This window comes from Molothrus aeneus, chromosome 6 (assembly GCF_037042795.1).
Source record: "Molothrus aeneus isolate 106 chromosome 6, BPBGC_Maene_1.0, whole genome shotgun sequence".
In the NCBI taxonomy this organism is placed as follows: domain Eukaryota; kingdom Metazoa; phylum Chordata; class Aves; order Passeriformes; family Icteridae; genus Molothrus; species Molothrus aeneus.
The window spans coordinates 1,910,039-1,930,853 of NC_089651.1; the positions used below are offsets into that span (position 1 = coordinate 1,910,039).

The 20,815-nt window shown below is 42.0% G+C and overlaps 1 protein-coding gene across 1 annotated transcript; it reads right to left on the reverse strand.

Annotated features, from left to right (window-relative positions):
* Positions 1-451: 451 nt before the first annotated feature.
* Positions 452-11,856, reverse strand: E2F8 (E2F transcription factor 8). Its single transcript, XM_066551563.1, has 13 exons — positions 11,833-11,856; positions 10,792-11,067; positions 10,317-10,473; positions 8,574-8,879; positions 7,791-7,952; positions 6,249-6,386; positions 5,729-5,938; positions 5,115-5,199; positions 4,377-4,860; positions 3,278-3,496; positions 2,307-2,436; positions 1,896-2,212; positions 452-1,180 (listed from the first exon to the last, which is right to left on the reverse strand). The coding sequence occupies exons 1-13, from the start codon at positions 11,854-11,856 to the stop codon at positions 1,007-1,009; spliced, it is 2,682 nt and encodes an 893-aa protein (XP_066407660.1). The 3' UTR covers positions 452-1,006.
* Positions 11,857-20,815: the final 8,959 nt, after the last annotated feature.

Below are 20,815 nucleotides of genomic sequence, written 5' to 3' on the forward strand. Positions count from 1 at the left end.
CCAGGCACATTTCACCTGGGAAGGCAGATACACTGTATTGTTATTCAATGTGTCAGCTATTACTTGTTATCTGAGTGTGAACTGTATGAAGAGTCATCTTCCTCCTTCAGTGTATGAGAGACACTGCTGACCATATTTAAATTCAAGTGGTTTGATTGAACCTATTTAAAACTTCTGTGACATTTGGACACACGTTCCTGTGTGACTGACTTGATGTTCTGACTTGTTTTTAGGAGTTGTAATATCTACTGATAAGAGTTCAGAAGTTACACTCAGTTACTTAATTCACTTTTTCACAAAACACCATTCCCCCCTTCCTTCAGAACACAGCAACCCCTGCCTGACAAAAAAAGAATTAAGAGATGCCAGTGAATATGCAACATATGCATATGCAATGTGTAACTTAGGTAATCTAATCTGATCAAACAGAAAAAGTCACTGTAGAGTTTTATGTAAGTTTAATCTGAACAAATCAATTTAAAAATACAGTATAAATAATTCTTAACTTATATAAAAATGATTAAGAAAATTTGGGAGGTTTTTTTTGTGCTTCTTACTAACTTTACAAAAGAGCATTATTAAACACAGAAGCAAAACATTTTACCTGTAGCCTTTTTGCTAAGACATAAAATATTTACACACTCACAGTACTTTTTTTTTTTTTGGTGCAAAATATGTACTGACTGATAGACTGTACCTTTCTGTACAAAGACAATTTCAGCTTACTTTGCATAGAAGAAATCAACACACACTCATGAAAAACCCCACTAGATACATAACTTTGCTGTTAAAATACTTCAGGTAAGCCTTTTGGAAAAATTCATTAGGCATTAACTTTCTCCTTAAGAGTCAGTTTTATTTTCTAAAGCATCAATTAAGGCTATTCCAGCATTGAGGTCATGGCAATACATGTCCAAACCATTGTCCATCATACAATGCCAGATGTGTGCAGTGTGTTACCAGCAATTTTGCCTGCTAACACAATCAAAAATTCCCTATCCCAAAATTAGTCTTCTGAAACTTCAAGTTTTCGTTGAGGAATATATAAAGTTCCTTGAGAGGTTCTCTGGGTACCATCTGAGTTTGCAGATAGTGCAGGTTCTGTGTTTGGCCCTCCTGGTGTGCGGAAAAAATTCTCTGTAACTGCCTGAGGCTCCTGAGGTTCCTTTGGCTGAAGGAACTGAAGAGAAAAGACAAAGTTACTTTCATTTATGGGGGAATAAAAAGAAAATTCTACTACTTCTAAATTTCTGCAGGATATTAGCAAACTTTTTTTTCCCTTGAAATTTAAAAACTGAACGTTTTACTGAGAAATATATATATATAAAGGAATGCAGGTATATCCATTATTACATAAAAATACAGTTTTTCTAAACCCCTTCTTTTTTAACACAAACAGATATTAGGCAATACAGTATTACATAAAATACACAGAGAAACTTCCTGTGGGGGGAGGAAATACCTACAATCCTGTAGAGTCCTATCCTATTAAAAGAATAGCTATTATGAAACACAAGAACTTGAGGGTAGAGTAGGGAAGTAACAAGAAGGAAAGAAAATAACAAAGGAACAATTTTTTAATAAGTACAATAGCAGTTTGTGATTATTAAAATATCTCTCAGATATGTAAAATCCTCCCTCTAAAACAGTTGTTTGTTCACATCTTGTCATCTTCCAGCTGGCTCCACTTCCACCACAAATAAGTCATTTATCTTCCTTGCTAACCTCTCATTTCTACTGTACTTAGGCTGGCCTTCACTGCTAGCTCTTTTTGGGCAGTGCTGATTTCTAAAGATCAAAAAGAAATGTTTATTTATAAATTTTACCTGCTGTAAGGGACTGCACTGCACTTCCCACTCATCCCACCATGGTGGAGTTGCAATGTTTTAACTCACCTTCCCTTCTTGCACATTTGTGCTCCCTGAGCTATGGCTGATATTTTCTGATTGGGAAGAGACTGGCACGTGCTGTAGAGGGGGATTTGCAGGAACTTGCACACCAGCAGGTATTAGTCCTATGTGTTGCAGCATAAAGTTGAGAGCTGAAGAGCTTGGGTTTGGGGCAGAGCTGGTACTGCTCGAATTGAGGCAGGAGTTGCTCAGTACAGGTGCAGCAGCTATGGAATTTGGTGACAGCATTATGTTCAAGGGTGTTATATGAAAAGCAGGAATATTGACTGTCTTCAGTTCTGAGGCTGGCATTGGAATGACACCTGGAACAGAAACATCAAGTGTTGAAAGGAATCAGGACAAGCTGGCCCTGGCCCCTTGAGCTGGCCCCCTGTGCCTGCCTCCCTGAACACTCACCAGTGATGGGAGAGCTGTAGGCTGTGTGCTGCAGAGAACACACCCCAGCCTTCTCTTTAGTGGAGCACTCTGCCTTGTTGCCATGGGTGCAGTGAGTCAGAGGAATAAGATAACCAGATGGAAAAAAAGTCTGGGAAAGAAAGAGACAGCACGCCTTTAGCCCAAGCATGTCATAAACAAACCCCAAAAGTCTTCTCCAAAACTGCAACCCTCCCTTGCCTTGTTCTTATTCTTTATCCTCCATGTCCCCAGGATGCCATATCCCATGCCTGTACTACTCTCTGTCTGAAAAGAGACAACACACTCAAGGACATGCTCTTTCAATTAAAACCACTCAGAAGTCAGCAGGCTCCATTTCCAGCTGATACTCTTGGTGGGGAACTGGAATTCCACCTGGGATTAACACAGTGCAATTTGACCAGATGGAAAAGAAACCCTGATACTGAATGCTATTTTTCCAGAAGAAACATTCTGGACCCAGTAAATCATCACATCACCTCATTTTTGGATTGTACTTTTCGTAAAACAAATATTGGATGACAAAACTTTTATATTTACATATTCTGTTTTTGTCAACAGAACTGTTCAGGTTCTCTACAGCAATCAGTCTTAACTGATTGCAGAATACTGAATTTTACTGATGAAGAGAGTTTCATGTGATTCTGTTTCAAAGCATTTGACAGTAAGTATATGCAAAGAAAGGATGGGGGAGGTAAGGGATCTCAATATTGCCCTCAGCTCCTTAGTGTGACCTTCATTCCAATGGAAGCCTGAAAGCCTCTTTATGTCCTCTCTTTTGTGTACTCAATGCAGAAACAGAAATCCTACATTCCTACAAAATAAGATTTTAACAGCACACCAAAATGAATTCAGCCAAAGACAACCTATGTAGGTGTAGTTCGTTGTAGTTTTGTTTCTTTTGCAGAGACTCCAAGTAGTGTTTTCCCAGGGAATGGCAAGACAAATCTTACCTCAGGAGCAGGAATGGCAAATGCCACAGGTATGTCTTGTTTTGTTTTGATTTTATCTTCATCTTCTGGAATATTTTCTTTTGTACATTGGTCACAGCACCTTGCAATGTTTTGATCTACTGTTTTGGTTTCATTCTGTCTCTCTTCCTGGACATTGTCTATTTCATGATTAGTTTGTGAGCTATTGGAAGGTGGTTTTTCATTCTTAGGGGATTCTCCCTTTGAAGAAAGCACATACAAAAAGAAAGGCAGGTGTTGTAAGGCTTAACAATGTCAATTAGAGCCCTACAACAATAGTTACATATTCTTAAAAACTGGAAGGAAAGCTTTTTACTTCCTCCTCATTCCCAAGTTTGTACTTTAAAAGTTTCTGGTCACTAGGACAGCCAGGTCCATGTTATCACATCTTGTTTCTTCCCAGCTGGTGGATGTTGGATAGCATGTGCTGTCATAACACACCCATAACATATGATGACTGTTTCAGCAAGCCGAATTTACAGCAGATTTATAATTTACAGAGATGCTAAAATAATCAGCAACTGAGGAGTAGAAAGCAATCCAGCCCCAATCTCTCCATATACATCAAGTTTTTCTGAACTTCTTATTCTCTTCATGTGCTGTTCTATTATGCCTACAACAAACCAACACTGGGTGGGAATATTTAGACGGCATCAGGATTTTGGGACGTTCCCTGTCCAGTGACTTTCATACATCCACTTTCCCTCCTAACACCTCTAAAGCCAAGAATGGATGCCAGCAAGTTTACAGAATCCTAGAATTCAAGGGACCTTGAAGATCTCTCGCTTCCAGCCTTGCTCTCAACCTGTCCTACTCCAAAATCACGTATCAGTAAGTAAGTTTTGACATAGTGTTTTGTGAGCTGCTTTATTTTCACTACACCTGTACACTTTGTCTTCTTAGATACAAACCCCAGCCCCCTCAAACATCAGCAGGCATAGCAAATGAAACACCATCTCTTCAAGCCTGATGTTATTTACAACGCCTACACTCACTGGCAGGCTCCTTCATCACTTTGAAAATGAGTAGGTGGCAACATCACTAAGCCATAAAATGGCATTTTAAAACTAATTTAACTTACCAAAGAAGTATCAAGGCTTTCCTCATCGTTTTTACGCCTTTTAATTAAATTACTCTCTGGTAGCGCTTGTGATCTTTTAAGGCATCGCTGAGATGAAGTTTCTGATTTCATTTCAGGTCTTTCTTCAGCTGCCAAGGATTTTGTAGGCTCATCTTGACCTCTCTGAGTGTCCCCTTCCTCAGTGGTTATTATATTTAATATTTTTGAATTATTACTCTTAATTCCAGTTACGTTAGCACATGGCAGAGGCTGCAACATGAAGCCTGGGCTGTAGGTTGTCACCGTGTGGGCTTGGGAAGGGTGCAGATAGATTGCATATGAAACCCCAGACTGAGGATGAGGTAGGATGACTGGTGACACAGAGCTGTGGCTTGCAGGGCACACCCCGAGGGGCTGGCTCAGAGCTGGCTGCTGAGAGGGCTCAGGCTTGGGGACAGCCTCAGGCGAGGACAGGGCACATTTCATTTGCATCTCTTCTGCTGTCCTTCAGCAAAAAACAAAACAAAAAAATCCCAAATGTGTTTTAATTCCTTCATGCAGAAATGAATGTTCTGACAAATTATCTTCTGTAATATAAAGAGTTAACATAAACCTGTACTTCTCAATCCACTAAAGAGAAAACAAATGAAAAACTAGCCTGCAGCAGTACTCAAGGTTACTGGTTTTTGCAGGCTATTGCCCTACTCAAACTGAGCATAACTTTAACTTGTTCTCACCTGTAAACTTGTGCAAACTTACTTGGCTTGTCCTTCCAGCTGATGTTTGGTGATTGCTGGAAACTGAGCTATTGTATTTGGGAAAACTGGTAAACTTTGATAAGTACCTGGTTGGAAGAGAAGAACACCAAATCAAAACAGTGAGTTCATCAATTCAAAGTAAAAATTTAACTTAACTTGAGGAGACTGCATTATGTAATGTAACATTTAATGAGATAACTTATCCTCAAACTCAGCACAGATTTGATTTGGTCAAATGGACATCAGCTTACATTAAACAAATTTTAAAGGCCCCAGAGAGGATCCCAAGCAAGAACATGAACACGGCCAGGTAATTTTCTGGCCATGTTTTGGAATACAGAACTGCTTAGATAGTATGATCCAAAGCAGAGTTTCTACAACAAAGAAGGTTCAGAGAAGATCCAATATTCAGTGATTCTAGACAAACAGAAAGTTTGTAGCCATTCCTGCATTTTTGACAGCTCTTAAGATGATTTTTTTGAAAGGAGGCACCACCCACACATCTACGTGTCCTGTGAGAAGAGGGCAAGCCCAAATATTTAATGCAATACTATATCTGACTTAAAAACAAAGAAAAGGAAGTCTCTAAAAGAAAAATGATTAAAAGATATGTACTGGCACTTATTTTAACTGGGCTGGTTGGAGCAGACTGGATCTTCCTTCTGTCATTCTCTATACTCTTAACTAATTTTATTAGAGATGAATGCCGAGTGAAGTTTTGCTTTCCTTTTGAAGGAAAAAGGGCTTTTGAGCACTGCTCTTTGGAAGTGATGGATTCTGAAATAGGTGGGGAACAGGTTGTAGAAGTTGCTTCAAGTTTTATATCTGGAAAACAGGAAAAAGAAGAAAATATGTATCATATGCAGATTCAGTAATTAAAAGCAATTATTTGAGCCTGGCTGATAATTGTTGAAGTACCAACAGCAGCAAACATGGAAATTCAAGAATCTCAATAGCTGAACATCCACTGTGTGCAAATAGATACTGGTGGCTGTGCTGATAAGGACAGTGATGTGACTAGTAAAAGATTTTCTGCTTAGTTATTCTGTCTTTTGGTCAAAAATTTCTAGTAGAGAAAATGAAAAAAACAATCAATATCATCAGCAGAACAAAAGGAAATTACACATACACCTACCCTGAGTATTTGGCAAGACCTCAGGTCCTGTCCACTTGAATGCTGGTTTTCTACCTCTCTCCTCTGTAACATGAACTTTTTTGATAAGCTTAAGGCTGCTGAGAACATTTGCAATGTCATAAAGTCTTCTAATTTTGGCTGAAATAAAAGAAATAAATGGAAAGTGTAGCAACTGCAATTAACAAGTAGCATGTATCAGAAAAGAAATGTTGTAACACCCTTTAAGCAGCTAAAAGGAAAAAGCTTTTAGAACAATCAAAAGAACAATTTTGTGGAACAGGTATTTATACAATGAAATAATATTGTGATACAAAGTTTACATGTAAAACAGAAGACATAGATACAGAGCTAGAAGACACTGCAAAGTTTATTATACTAAATATGGAAAAAAGAATGCTTTCAGAACAAGTCAGTTTCTGTGCAATGATCAAATCTACACAAATTCTGTAGTAAATATAAGTAGATTAAGAGGCAGGTACACACATGCAACAGCAAACATGGGAACTAGAGGGCAGAGACACATTAAAATCCAACAGTATAACCATCCTGCATATCTTCCCTGTCTCTAGGTTGAGCTATTAGGGAAAAGTTTCAGGTAAAAGTCAAACTTCAAGTGAATTCTAGAGCACAGTGAATGTGCTTAGGTCATGGAATTTTTTGCTTCGTAACCAAGACGTGGTAAAACATGAGATTTATACTTGAAATACAAGTAGACAGATGGCACATCCTGAAAATGCTTTTATTGTGAGACAGGCTCTTCTTATGGAAGAATAAAAGCAAGCAATAACCCTACTGAGTAGCCACCCACCATCTCTGTGTTGCTGTGAGGCAGTGGAAAGGAAATAATGAACTGAAATCAGCAAGGATCAGTATTCACATAGACACGATTCCACAAAAAAAACCCTCAAAACCAAAACAAAAAATAACCCAAACAAGCAAAGGAATCTGAGAATTGAGGAAGAATTTTCACTGAAACCCACAACTATCCCTCAAAAGCAGCACAATTTTAATTATTATATGTCTACTGACCTAGACCTAGAAATACCATTCATTTGAATGGAGAGGAAGAGGAAGAAGTGTGCAGGGAACTGAGAGAAGGGTAAAAGAGTGAAGAAATAATTGGCAGTTAGAGCAAAGGGTTTCACTTCCTCTGACACACAAGTTGGTCACAGGACTTTTACAGAATTTCTTTAGATTTCTACCAAATTAGTTATGGGGCCAGAACACAGATTTTGCATGATTCTGGGGCATCTTTGGTGAAATTATGCTGAAAACTTTGACAGGCTGCTTGAGGAAAGAGAAATTGTTCCTAATATGGAGGATTGTGACAATACTTCTGGAGGGAGGATTTAATGGACTTTTCCTCTCAGGTGGGCATTATGCATCAATAGCCACACAAAAATTATAAACTGCAGAAGGTGTTTGGTGAGTTTTTGGAGGCTCAAATAAACATTTGTGGCAGGAAAAATAAGACCGTATTTTTCCTTATATGAAATAGTACTGGGATAATTCATTTAGCTTACACTTGGCTGTTGTACTTACTTTTAAACTTGCTTTTATCTAAGTCTTCTAACTGATCTTCTCCAATCAGGATTTTAGCAGCAACTTCAAGGCTCACTATTTGAGGTGTTGATACAAGAAACAGCATCACAAATTTCTGACTCATCACTCGTAAGGACTTGTATTTCCTGCCATTCACTGATGCTGCAGCAGACAGGAAAAAGGATTAAAGTATTCAGGGACACACCAGCTACAAACACAAACAGTGAAGAAATTTGTCAGTAATAATAAGGGTAAGAATAACAGAGACTAGGGCCAATGCTGACTCCAGAATCATGTTTCTACGTGACAAGAAACAGATGACTGGGTGGATACCAAGTCTAACTACAAAGAAGAGACAGTGATGTATCCCACATATACATTTCTCATTGCCTGACAACTTGTATTCTTAAAGATGCTTAACCCTTAATTAAAATTTCTTCCATGAATTAGAGCTAAATTAATAAAACAAATTGAGTAATTTATGTTTCAAGTTTCTATAACATTCAGTAGTAACTTCTGGTTTCTATAACAATTCAGTGGTAATGGCAATTGAATTATACGTTGGTGTATTTGATAATTTCACCTGATGTAGAAACAAATTACAAGAACTGAATGAATAAGACAAAGTGAAAGAGTGCAGAGCACTTTTCCTCACTACAAACAGCTGTGGTGCCTTTGGGGCAGCACCACCTCAGAAAAAAAAAGGAAGGCTAATAAATGTTTTCTTCCCCCACGTTCATAGAAATTTATAATATTATTCTTGTAATTATAGAGAATTATTACCAGCACGAAATTCCACTCCTGGGAGCTCGACAAAAGACATTTCTGACTGCTCACTTGAGCCAAAAGAACTTGCCATTTCTTCATTCCTTTCACCATCAGGATCAAATTCATGCTCGTACTCTCTTCTCTTGATCATCTGGATTTGCTGTATGTATTTGTTCTCTTCCCCCACCTTTTTCAGGGCCTGCAGGGTCTGGGGCAGGTTGTGGCGCCCGTGCCAGACGTATCTGTTCCTGGCCAGGCGGCTCACCATGTGCAGGCTCTCCAGCACGTTCACAATGTCATAGATGCGCCTGCGCTCCACATCTGCAGGGGAAAGGTGAACCTGACAGCTCTGCCATGCAACGCATCTGCCCTCGTGCATAACCTGCAGCACAGACTCCTGTCCTTCCTCTTGGGATACTTCCAAAGCATTTTTGCCAATTCCACAGCATAAACTGAAAATAGCCCTCCCAGGTTTGCCAGCAAGGAAAACAAATCTTGCTTCATATATGCAAGGACTTGCTGTCCCAGAGTTATACTTGGCTTTTAGCATTTCTTAAGAAATAAAATTTACTGTTGCCAGAAGAGCCATTACATGGGTTTCAATCCAGCTTTAGAAGAAACAGAGCATTTTTAATTATTCACTGCATTGATTCTAGATTGTGTCCTAAAATAACCTTAGAAACTCATGGTAGGAAACTGTTTTATAACTTCTTTTTACATGTCATTTTATTAGCACACTCTTCTGTTGTGTTGTGAGGATCTCCAGGACAAGGTGAGAGATGAATCTGACTCCAAATTCCTTAGAAGGCTGATTCATTATTATATATTATATTATATTATAACTATACACTAAAATTCTACTAAACTATAGAGAAAAGAATACATCAGAAGGCTAGACAATAATGAATAATAAAAACCCATGACTGACCAGAGCGTCCAACACAGCTGGACTGGGATTGGTCATTAAATTAAAACAATTCTCCAAATCACATTCCAAAGCAACAAAACAGGGAGAAGCTGAAGCTTCCCAGCTTCCCAGGAGAAGAAATCCTGGCGAAGGGATTTTTCATAAAATATCACGGTGACATTCTTCTGTTCTCATTTGTCTGATAAATTCTTGGTTTTGACCAGACATTTCCTAAAATATATGTCCTTTTGTACAAAGTATACAAAAATGTAAATCATACAGCTTTTAAAATTTTAAAACTATTATCCATATATAAGCTGTAGAATACTGTAACTCCATAACTTTTTTTGATTTTAAAAAAACTTTCAGCTTGATCTTGGAAACGCGGACTCTGCAGAAATTATTGGTACAACATAAAAAATAGTGATATAGAATGAGAAAGTTAATATACCATCAAGAACAGAAAGAAGATTCTTGCTTCGATGTCATGATCGGACAGGAAGCTGTGGGCTGAGTTTGAGAAATGCTAGTTCCTGCTGCAAAAATCTAACCACTAATCTTAGGTATCATCTCTGAATTTAAAAACCTGCAACTGGTTATTTGTGGTATAAGCACTAATTTAGATGTTCAATATGAAACAGAATTCAGAATTTCTCAGTTCAATTCACTGAGGAAACATCAGCATTCTAAAAGAATTGCTCTGGGAATTAGCAGTTTAAAACTGGGTTTAAATAAATTTGAGATCAGAGTAAGCATCCAAAATTGTATGGAGCAAAAATATACTAACATAAATGGCAGCTTATAGGCAAATTTGCATGAAGAAATATTTAATAGGATGAACACCAACTTACGTAGCTCTTCAGTGACTTCATCAAGGCAAATGTAACTTTTCTGTGAAGGGCTGGGGTAATCAGGATACCGAGCTAAGAATTTATGACACAGTAATCCCAGACTTTTCTCTTTGCGACTTGGCTGAGATTTTTCATATTCATCCCCCAATAAGTGCTCCTACATGGGAATAAGGAAAAGAGATTGTGAGGTTTTTGACACTATGTAAGCATAGATATTTAACAGCTTCACAGTGAGCACTGTCAAAGGGCCAGTGTTCTCTCTTTGTCCTCAGCAGCTGTGAAATAAAACCAGAACACTACCTGTTGAATGTAGCTAGTCAATATCATTACTTATATTTGGTAAATGCTCCAAAAGCAAAACTTTAAAAAAAGATATGCTGTGTCAATGTATAATTTTTATACTGAATAAACAGCCTTCAGCTAACTTAACAAAAGAAAAAAAAAAAAAAGATAAAACAAAGACTTTTCAACATACCTGCAAACAGTGTTTTGTCTGTAGGACCTCACTTGAACTGTCTGACAGTTGCCTTCTCTGTTCTCTGCTCCTAATCTCAGGACTAGCTGCACTAATCAGCATTTTCAGGTTGGAAGTAGGTGTCCAGGGATCTGCTGGAGGGGTTTCCTTCGGTTTTGGGGGTGTGGTTAGAAGCTGACAGTCAGGCTGTCTCTCTGTCAGTACCAACTGTGAGGTAGACGCTTGTTTCAAAGGGGTTTTCAGGACATTTTTGCATGGCTCAGAATGCTCATTTTCCTACATACCAATGAAAAGAACAATGGTGATGTTAAAGCCCAGGTGTACCATGACCCATTTATCAATAATAGTCAAAGGGGGATACAGATCCATCGTGTTTTTTGGGTAGCTCCAAGTCAAGGGTTCCAGTCCTACTCTGAACCAATAAGTCCCTTCCCTGAAACCATTTCTGTGCCTGTAGCTTAAGGCTCGGGTGCCCTGGCATTTATTCCTCGGGTGATTTTCCTTTTCCTTCCTCTGAGGCAAATACAATCAGAACATACGTTAATGCATAGCAGAGAGCTATAAATAATAGCTGAAACATGTAATGACCCGGGAGCGGGTGTGATGTTGCTTATAAATTCTTATTGAGCTAAATAGACACCAGCCTGCATGTCAGGGAACACTTATCTTTGTTATAACATAATTAATTTTATATATATATATATATATATATATATATATATATATATATATATATATATATATATATATAAATAATTATAATTATAATATAATCGCCTCAACTCCGGCGACCAGCCCGGTATTTGTAGTCACGGAACTGTTGGCTAACAAGCTCCTAACTTTTACAGTGAACTTTAACAAGCTCCTAACAAACTTCGGAGCGGAGTAAGGGGTGGAATGTGATCGCGGGGTTTGCCGAGACAGAACATGAGAGGATGAAGACGGGAAAGCGAAGGGAAGGGGTGCCCGGGCGGGCTGGATCGGGACCGATCCGCTTCCCTGATCCGCTTCCCGGTCCTTTCCCTCCTATTCCTCCTTTACTTTTCGCGCCGCGTCTCCGCGCATGCGCAGTCGGCCCCGCAAAGCCCTCCAAGAAATGGGTCTGCGGTCTGTGGTGGCCCCTGAGCTCCTTTCGGGGTCCCGGAGCCCCTTTCGGGGCGGTGCCCGGGGCTCCGGGCAGGCTGGCCAGCCTGGAATTGTGAGGGAAGCGGGCTCGGTGCAGCGCCGCCCCACCTCCGCGGGACCCTTTCCCAATCGCAGCTTCTCCGTCTGGGCACCACAGAATGCCCGAGACAAACGCGCTCTGAACATCACTATCCCTGCTCCTCCACACACACCTTCCGTAAAGGGAAAAACAGAGAGGAGAGGACAGCCAGGAGGAAGAAGTTCTTCACGGACACCGTGGATAAAGGTCGTGAGAGATGAAGTTTCAGGAGCTCTTGTTGAGAACAGAAATTAAAGCGAAGGTAAAACACGCTCGGTTTCTGCCATCCCGCGGTTTCTACGCGCGATCATTCCGACCGAAGCGGTTTCACCCCCAGCCGGGCGGAGCGCGGGCAGCGGGGCTGTCACCGCCCCGCGGGAAGCGGCGGCCCCGGGGGGCGGCTGCTCTCGCTCACCGGAGGAATTACCTTGTCGCCGGCCCCCATCTCCCCGCCCGCCGGCCGCATTCTCCCGCCGCCTCAGGAGGCGACACCCGCCGCTCCCGCCGCGCCGCTCCGCATTGCAGGTCCCGCCGGCTCTGCAGGGCGGGAGGAGGGAGGGAGGCACTGGATAGGGGCCCTGCGCCGGGCCGGTTCCCGCTGCCCTCCGCGGCCGCCGGGCTCGTCCCGCCGCCTCCCGGCCCGGCCCGGCCCGCGCGCGCCCGCCCGCCGCCCAACGGCCCGGCCCGGCCCGGCCCAGCCCCGCCCCGCCCCGCCCCGCCCCGCCCGCCGCGGCCTAGCAACGCCCATCGGCACTGCCGGCGGCGCGTTTAAACACGGGGACACGCTACCCCTGCGGCCTCCCGCTCCCGCCGCGCACGCCACGGTGCGGGAGCGCCGGCGGCCCCCAGGAGTAGCACTGTCACCGCCGCCCGCCCCGGCCCGGCCGAAGCGCGGGGCCGCTCCCGGTGCCGATTTGAATTCAACGCGCGGAGCAGCCGCGGGCGGGTGGGGCGGGCGCGACAGCCAATCAGCTCCCGGCGCCGCTCCCCGCGCGGCCAATGGGAGCGCGGCGCTGCGCGGCCTCTCCCTCCTCCTCCCGCCTCCCGCTGCCGGGCGAGCGCCGGCGGGGCTCGGGCCGGGGCTTTGGCGGGTTCCCTCCCTGCCGCCCTCCCGCCCCAACGGCCGCGGCGTCGCGGGGCGGAGCGGGCGGGGGGCGCCGGGCGGTTTAGCGGAGCCCATTTACCCGCCGCTGCCGCGGGCCTCGCCCCGTCCCGTCCTCGTCCGTCAGGGGCCGCGCGGGCCCCGCGCGCCGCTCGCGCCTTCCCCCGCCGGCCGCGGGCCCCGCGCGCCCCTCACGGGGTCCCGCCCGCCGCTCCGGCGCCAGATCGCGAGGGCCCCGCGGCCGCCGCGCTCCTCGGAGCGCACCGCACACGTCGTGTTTAAAACACGCCGCGCTTCGCGGTTAAACCACACCGCACTCGGTGTGCCCGTGCCTCGGGCCGGGAGCTCCAGGCTGAGCTCCGCAGCCCGGGCCGGGGATGGACAGCGGCTGGAGAGGCTCCCCCGCGCAGCTGAGCCGGTGAGGGCTCAGGTGAGGCGCCTCGATCGCCCCTGGCCGAGGGGTCCTATTGCCCCCCAGATAAGGGTCGCAGCCGTCTGGTGCCGCTTATCGTAAAATCACAGACCCGACTAGGCTGGAAAAGACCTCTGAGATCAGCAAGTCCGATCTATGACCCACATATGGCAGTGACCGTGGCTACGGCAGTGAGCACCACGTCCAGGCTTTCCTTAAACACCTTCAGGTGACTCCATCACCTCCTTGGGCACCCCATTCCAATGTCTGATCGCCCTTCCTGTGAAGAAATTCCTCCTAATGCCCAACCAAAAACCCCTGTCGCATCTTAAGACATCTTGTCCTGTTCCCTGGGCGCAGAGCCCGAGCCCACCGGCCTGCACGCTCCCCTCAGGGGGCTGTCGAGCGTGATAAGGGTGCCCCTGACCTTATTGCAGAGGTTACAATGCTTTTCTTCTGCAGGCAGGAGTCTGGGATTTAAACCCACCTCGTCTCGGCCGGTTTTGATACTAGAGCCAGGATTTCCAAGCCTTTTGATGTAACTCTGCAGTTTCTTCTGAAAGGGAAGTCTGAAAGCTTGTAAACTCAAATGAAAATATTGACTCCAAAGGGATCATCACTCCTTGGTGTCACCAGCCGTGTAGCAGCCAAGGGTTATTCTCTTGCAGTACCCATGAGCCACACCTTAAAAAGTGGGATTTGAGTGGACATTTGCTCTTTCTCCTTGTTTATACTCTGTTACAATTACTGTGTATTGGTTTCTTTCTATAAAATGTGCACTAGAAGGTGTGATTGTTGTAACCCAGAGCTGGTGTGTGACTCACAAGAAGTAGAAATGTAAATACTAAAAAAATAATGTGTGTTTTTTCTTTACCCCACAACGCCAGCATGACTACATGGAATTTGAGTTACTTGAATAAGGAGCACTCATGTATTTCAAAAATCAAACCAGGGGGCAAAAAAAATCAGGCTTTAACATTCAAGCTGTCATTTGAATATTTATTTAATTTACGTTGAGCTTTGAAAATTACCTTTATCACCTAATCAAGAAGCCATTATCTCTGTTCAAACAACACACTCTTGTGACCTTTGTTCAGGGGACTTCTTTCCTTTGAGTTAGCTTTACAAGCTGCCCATTACAACAGTATCAGCCATTTTAAAGTAAAGGTTAAGGAATTTCCAAGGATATTACATCCACTGAAATAATTATTCTGTTAGTAACTTCTGTGCCTCTTTTACCATGCCCCTTACCATGAAAGTGCCTTTGCATTTCTGAGATTATGGAATTACATGGAGCAATAAAGGGCATTCTCACCTGCAGCCCCCAACTGAAACTGTTTGTATTTCCCTCTGCTCTTGCTTGACTTGCATAAGAAACTGCAATTATGTTCTCTGCCAGGTACTCTTTAAGGAAAAAGAACAAAGATTAAAAATTTTCATGTCCCTGACATGGCAACCAAAAGCACCAGCAGCTAGGTAGTAATGGGCCCTTTAATGAATAACCTTGAAGCCTTTTGTGTGATGGTCTTTGTCGGGGATGTTTGCTGCTTTCAGGTATTGTGCTGAATCAAGACAGCACCTGATGCCAGAAATCAGAGCTGGAGAGTGATAGGTGATTTTATCTATGCTGGTTCAGCTAAAGAGTTACTTGTAGCATTGCCATGTGGATTAAAGAGAATGTTTGACATATCCTAGTGGTTTGGTCAAATCAAATCACTGATAAAGTGGTAAATAAGCAAGGAATTTGTGAAATTAAGTGCTTCCAGTGCCTCTATTCTAGTTAAGCATCCCTCCTCATCTGCCTGTAGAAATTTTCCTCTCCCAGAAACAGCTTTAGCAATGCATTGGGCTAAAGAAAGCACTAATCTGGTTTGCTCTGCATGCACTGCTCGAGTTGTATTTCTTGTATGAACACATGTTGTCAATAATGGATTTGTTTCAGTGTGATCACAAGGCAGCAAAGTTCAGCATCTTGTGCTGGTGTGCTTCCTAGATGTGGTGCTGCACTTTTGTCAAGAGGAATTGTAATTGATGGCTCACACTGAATTTTATTGGAGTCATTCTTATTAGGTAATTCCATGTATAAGGCCATTTACAGAATGCCCAGGTGGAATCTTCATCCTGGGGGTTACTCAAAAGCTCTGGATGTGATCCTGAGCAAGGGGCTTTAGTGACCACATTTCTAAGCATACTCTGTTGTAAAGTTCCAGTTAATAATAATAAAAAAAAAAAAATCACTGATAGTAATTTGAATTGAAAATATTTTGTGATCTCTACAACCTTCAGAAAGCTGAACTTTCTGTGACTTTATGCCCTGCTGTCAGAGAGCTCAGGCTATTTTAGGCTGCTTTCCTCAAGGAGCTACTTTGTTATTTCTCTTTCTAGGGCTGGAATTGTGAATTTGAACATCGTAGCTGCCAGCAGAGATTTGCAGGGAAGCGCCTCGAGTTCAGCATCCAGTTCCACTGTTGAAACACTGCTTGTGGGAACCCTGGCAAGTGATGCTGCTTGTTGCATATGTCTCTTTCAAATGACATGTTTTCTGATAATGTTTATTTTATTCAAGTTAATTTTAAAAGGCAGTTGATACCTTTCATTTATTAAAGCTTAATTTTAATGTCTGATGGGTTTCAAGGAGAAACTGCAGCCTTCTGTAGGTATGTACTTCTAAGCAAGAAGTTACTGATATAAGCAACCCCCAAATATTTCATAAATCTCTCAGTAGATTGGGTTAAATATTTCATATATTTTAAGTATAAATAATGAAATGATTGCCTTCAATAAAAATGAAAAGAAGGCAGAGTAGTTTCAGGAGTACAAGGTAGAGGTCAGAAACCATGGTGTTTCCTTATTCACATGCTCCTGTAATGTTAATCTCTCAATTCAAAATTGTGACGAAATCTGCATTATAACATGTATCCTTTTCTTCTCCTTGCCTTCATTCTGGGCTGTGATGTAACAAAAATATATCTTCATTTCTGAGCTATGAGTAAAGTTTTGCAGAGTGTGCAGATAACTTCAGGCTGTGCCTCTTGCAGGAGTGGCATAAGCACTTGGGTTCACTAGAGGTCACACTTGTTTTACTCCTCCCTGTCTGCAAGAGGCTGCTGCTCCTCACAGAGATGTGCTGGCAGGCTGTGCTCCCATCATGGTATTTACCCAGCAAAATGACATCTGTAATTCTGTACAGGCTATAGCAGCACTAAGTGGCTTTTAAATGATTAAAAAAAGGAAACAAACAAAAACTACAAATCAAACAAACAAACAAACAAAAAACCAAACAAAAAACCCAAAAAAACCAAACCAAACAACCAAAAAAAAAAAAACCAAAAAACCAAGCAACCAAAAAACAAAACAAAACAAAAAAAAAAAAACCAAACCTTTTAAAGATAAAACTGGGAAATGATGGCAAATAAATGACATGTGGCAGACTGAAAATACAACATCTAAAAGCAATCTGGATTTTTGTCAGACAGTACCTCCACAGGCAGCAGCACGTTGTCACAGAATCCTAAAATGGTCTCGTTTGGAAGGGACCTTTAAGCTCATCCAGTTCCACCTCCTGCCATGGGCAGGGACACTCTCCAGTTTCTCAGTGCCCCATCCAGCCTGGCCTGGAGCAGTTCCATGGAGAGCAGCTGCATATCCCGGGCGGGCGCTCTGTGGGGTTAGCCCCACAGCAGGCAGACACAGCTGTAGCTGCACGCAGGCACCCAGAGGAATCACTGCTGCCACGTGCCAGCCTGGCAGCTGCTGAGGTGGCAGGGACAAGTGACGGGGGAGGAACATTTGGCAGCCCCAAATCCGGGTGTGGGAGCAGCTCCCAGCGCAGGGCACAGCGCCGGGGTCAGGAGGTGGCAGTGCCTGCTCCACAGGGCCCTATGGAGTGCTCTGCTCCAGCCCTACCTAATTCTGCATTCATTAGTCTGCATAAAATTAAATCATATTAAGGCATATTATTGAACACAGGCTGATTAAATTGAACTGGAGTTTATTTGCTTTCAGTTGTTACACTATCTTTTAAAATGAGGCAAATTAAATCAGCTGGTCAAGCTCTGAGGTGAAGGCTGAGAAGGAAACAAACCCAAAACATTATGAAAACCTGGATTCCTAAACAAACAAATGCCTTTTTCAGGCATGCTAATTTCAGGGAATGCTAATTAAAACTTAATGCATGCACCAAAAACTACACTGCAAGAATATTAATAGTATGGTATGAAGAAAAATAGAGATACAGTGTTTCAGTGCTTCACTTCTGTAGGTATATTTTTCCTGCTAGGATGAATTATTAGGAAAGGAAGATAACAGCTCAGAAATGTGTTTATTGAGATCAAACACAGGGCACTTTCTCAGCTCTGGAACATCTAGAACTAAGAGTTTAGAGTACTCAGCAAAGAGCATGTTTGTATTTCAAATGCATTTTACTTTTTGTAGTCAAACATTTCACAGGTAATACCATCTAAATTATTTTAGTGTACTTTAGATTTTGTTGTTTCAACGTTTCAGAGGTAAGTTATCTCCACTAGGAGTCAAGACTCATGGCCATTTAAATGAGTCAATATTTTTGAGAAATTAAGTGGAATTCTGCTTACCAAAGGGAAATATACACACAAGTCTTTCACAAGAGTTATTTCCTGAAAGGGTAAGTCGGAGCAAAGGTCTGCTTGCTTCATGTCCTTGAAGTAGAAGACTACATTTTAAAAAATTATTTATACACCCAAGTTTTTTATGTGTAGGAAAAAAAACAAAGATTGCTATTCTGTTGTTATTTGTGGGAGCCTGTGGAAGATCTTCTTTCCCTAAGTGATGTGCAACTGAAAATGCTTAATTTATTTTGTATTTGTTCTGTCACTTATTTGTAGTGGAATCCATTATGGATTCTTAAAGCAGCCTATGAAGCCTTTTTCTTAAGACCTGATCTCAATTTGTTCTTGTCAACAAGCAGCATCTAAGTTCTTATTTAAGAGGGTTCCTACTGCACAGACACATCCAAAAGTTAATGTTTGTCTAAAATGCAGATTCTTACACAAATTCCTTCCCCTCTCAGTTCTTTAGCTGAGAAATGACACGTGTAATTTTCAATGGCATGTCAATAGCAGAATACTTTGTACTGTGGGATTAACAAAACAGACTACACTGACATTGCACAGACACTTTTCTCTCCTGTGCTTCAACTGAATAGATTCTCAATATTCTCATGCTGAATTGTTTGCCATAACGCATTGAGTTGGAATAATGTTACATTCACATCAAGACATTTTCCTCTACTGCAAAATGACTGGTTTCAGAGGATTTGCATCAGGAAGGAATTTAGTTTGAGAACATTAATAGTATCTTCTATTTGAAGACTTTTCTCCATGTCAGTGTAATTCTCCTTTTCCTGAGTTTCTGTACTGTATCATATTTGAAAGCTGTTTCTTTGAGTTTGCTCTTTACATGTCTCACTTAAACCTTCTGTCCAGCTCTGCCTTTCTAACTTGGGCCACCTTTTCATCTTCTTGCTCTGAAGGTTCTCTTGCTCTAACTTCTGATGGCTCATTAGTTCCACACTGCCCCTCTTTTAAGCCTGCCCTTGGGTACTCCCACCCACAAGGGGTGTGTTCCTGCAGGCTGCCTACAACAAGTACATGGCAGACACCCACCCAGGGACACGAGTGTGCATTGTGATCATCTCTAAGTTTGTGATGTATGGCTGAACACACTGGACAAGGACTCAGCATTCCTCTTTCCTTCCTTCTGGCATCTTCCCAGCTGAAAGGATAGCCTACAGAATGACCTTCTGCTTTTCCAAAGTTATTCAGCACCATATGCCCTGTATCCAGACTTCCTTGTAATAAGTAGATATGAAAGGCAGACTCTTAGCTTGTCTGTGCTGTGGATTCCACGTTGTGGAATGGGTAATAAAAATTCCTGGCTTCTTGGAAATGGCATGCATTATAATGGCATAAAGGGAGTAGGGGATTCCGAGCTTCTTCTGTGTGCAATTAAAAGCAAAATTCTGTTATGAGTTGAACACAGACTTTTCTCACCATTAGCTAGTTTTCCATGTCTTTTGCATGTAAAGAGAGTTGTTCAGCACTGCACACATAACCTTTTTCCTTTTTCCCCTCTGAGAATGCTACTTGAGTGCAATAAATCCACCACAAAGCCCATAATACCCGAAATAAACTTTACTTGCACCTGCCATCTTCTATTCCAAATGCCATCTCTATTGAAACACTCCTCTATATTCTTTATGTAGCATGTCAACCAAGCTGAATTATTTCATCTGCCATGAAGGGATTAAACATGTCAACAGTAATTATCTTTGCCTTAATCTCTGGCAGTTGCTTTTCCTTAAATATGCTCAGAGGTTCATTATAACTTTCTCACTGAATCTCTTGCTGCATAAATCAACCAAGGTATCACTTGCTGGCATAGCAAGTGCTGACACATGCGTCCACCCTTGCAAACAGAAGATGGTCAGGAGGGCTTTACTCATAAATTCTAGTCTGTGTTGTTCTAGTTAAAATCCCAGTGGATCTTACACTCTGCTTGGAAGCCTGTTAGGCTGCTTGAAAGCGATTCTAACCTATGAGAGGACTAAGAATTTTTGCAGAGCTTTGTGTTATTAATATGAAATTAGTGCTTTGAATTCTAATGGCAGTCAAACTTTACTTTTAACTAGAAGAACTGGCAGAGGTGAGTGAGGACAAGAGAGCAAGCAAGAATTACTAACTTGATATTTAAATTTCATGGATTTTTTAAAGGTACATGACCCCCAAGCAGTGGGCTCCTGAGGGCTCCAGTTCATACAATGACTGAATGATATTTTGTAGACAAAATATTTCAAGTGCTATTTTTCAAAACCTATTAGTAATTCTTGCAGTTAAAATCAGATTAACTTCATGTCATGATTAACAAGTTTAGTTATGTAAAATAACTGTAAAATATCATTTACCAATGCCTTGAAGTAAAGATTTTGATAAAAATATCACAGAAGTCAAGAGAAATAAAAAAATTTGTTAATATCAAGCTTTAAAGGGTAGTGCTTTTTTAATATTAAAGCCGTGTTTCACTCTTTTGAAATACTTGTACTGGAAAAAAAGTGCATCATCAAATATACATTAACCTAAAACTGCATGAAAAGACAACTACAGTCCTCTGTTATTAAAGGAAACTTGTGTTTATTATGTTTACACTATACTCCTGCTGAAAGGCTAGCAATTAAAGCTAATAACTAGACAAATACATTAAGGATTTTCTCTGGGCATTACAATATTCCAGATAAGGTTTTTGGCATAGGCAGTACAATGCAGTAAAATAC

Excerpts from the sequence above, each read along its gene's own strand:
- E2F8 (XM_066551563.1), bottom strand. The coding sequence starts at position 11,856 with ATGCGCGGAGACGCGGCGCGAAAA. Across the intron at positions 5,200-5,728 it reads CCCAGTTAAAATAAGTGCCA|GTACTTATCAAAGTTTACCA; the intron begins GTACATATCTTT and ends TCTTCCAACCAG. Across the intron at positions 4,861-5,114 it reads CAGCTGGAAGGACAAGCCAA|GACAGCAGAAGAGATGCAAA; the intron begins GTAAGTTTGCAC and ends TTTTTGCTGAAG.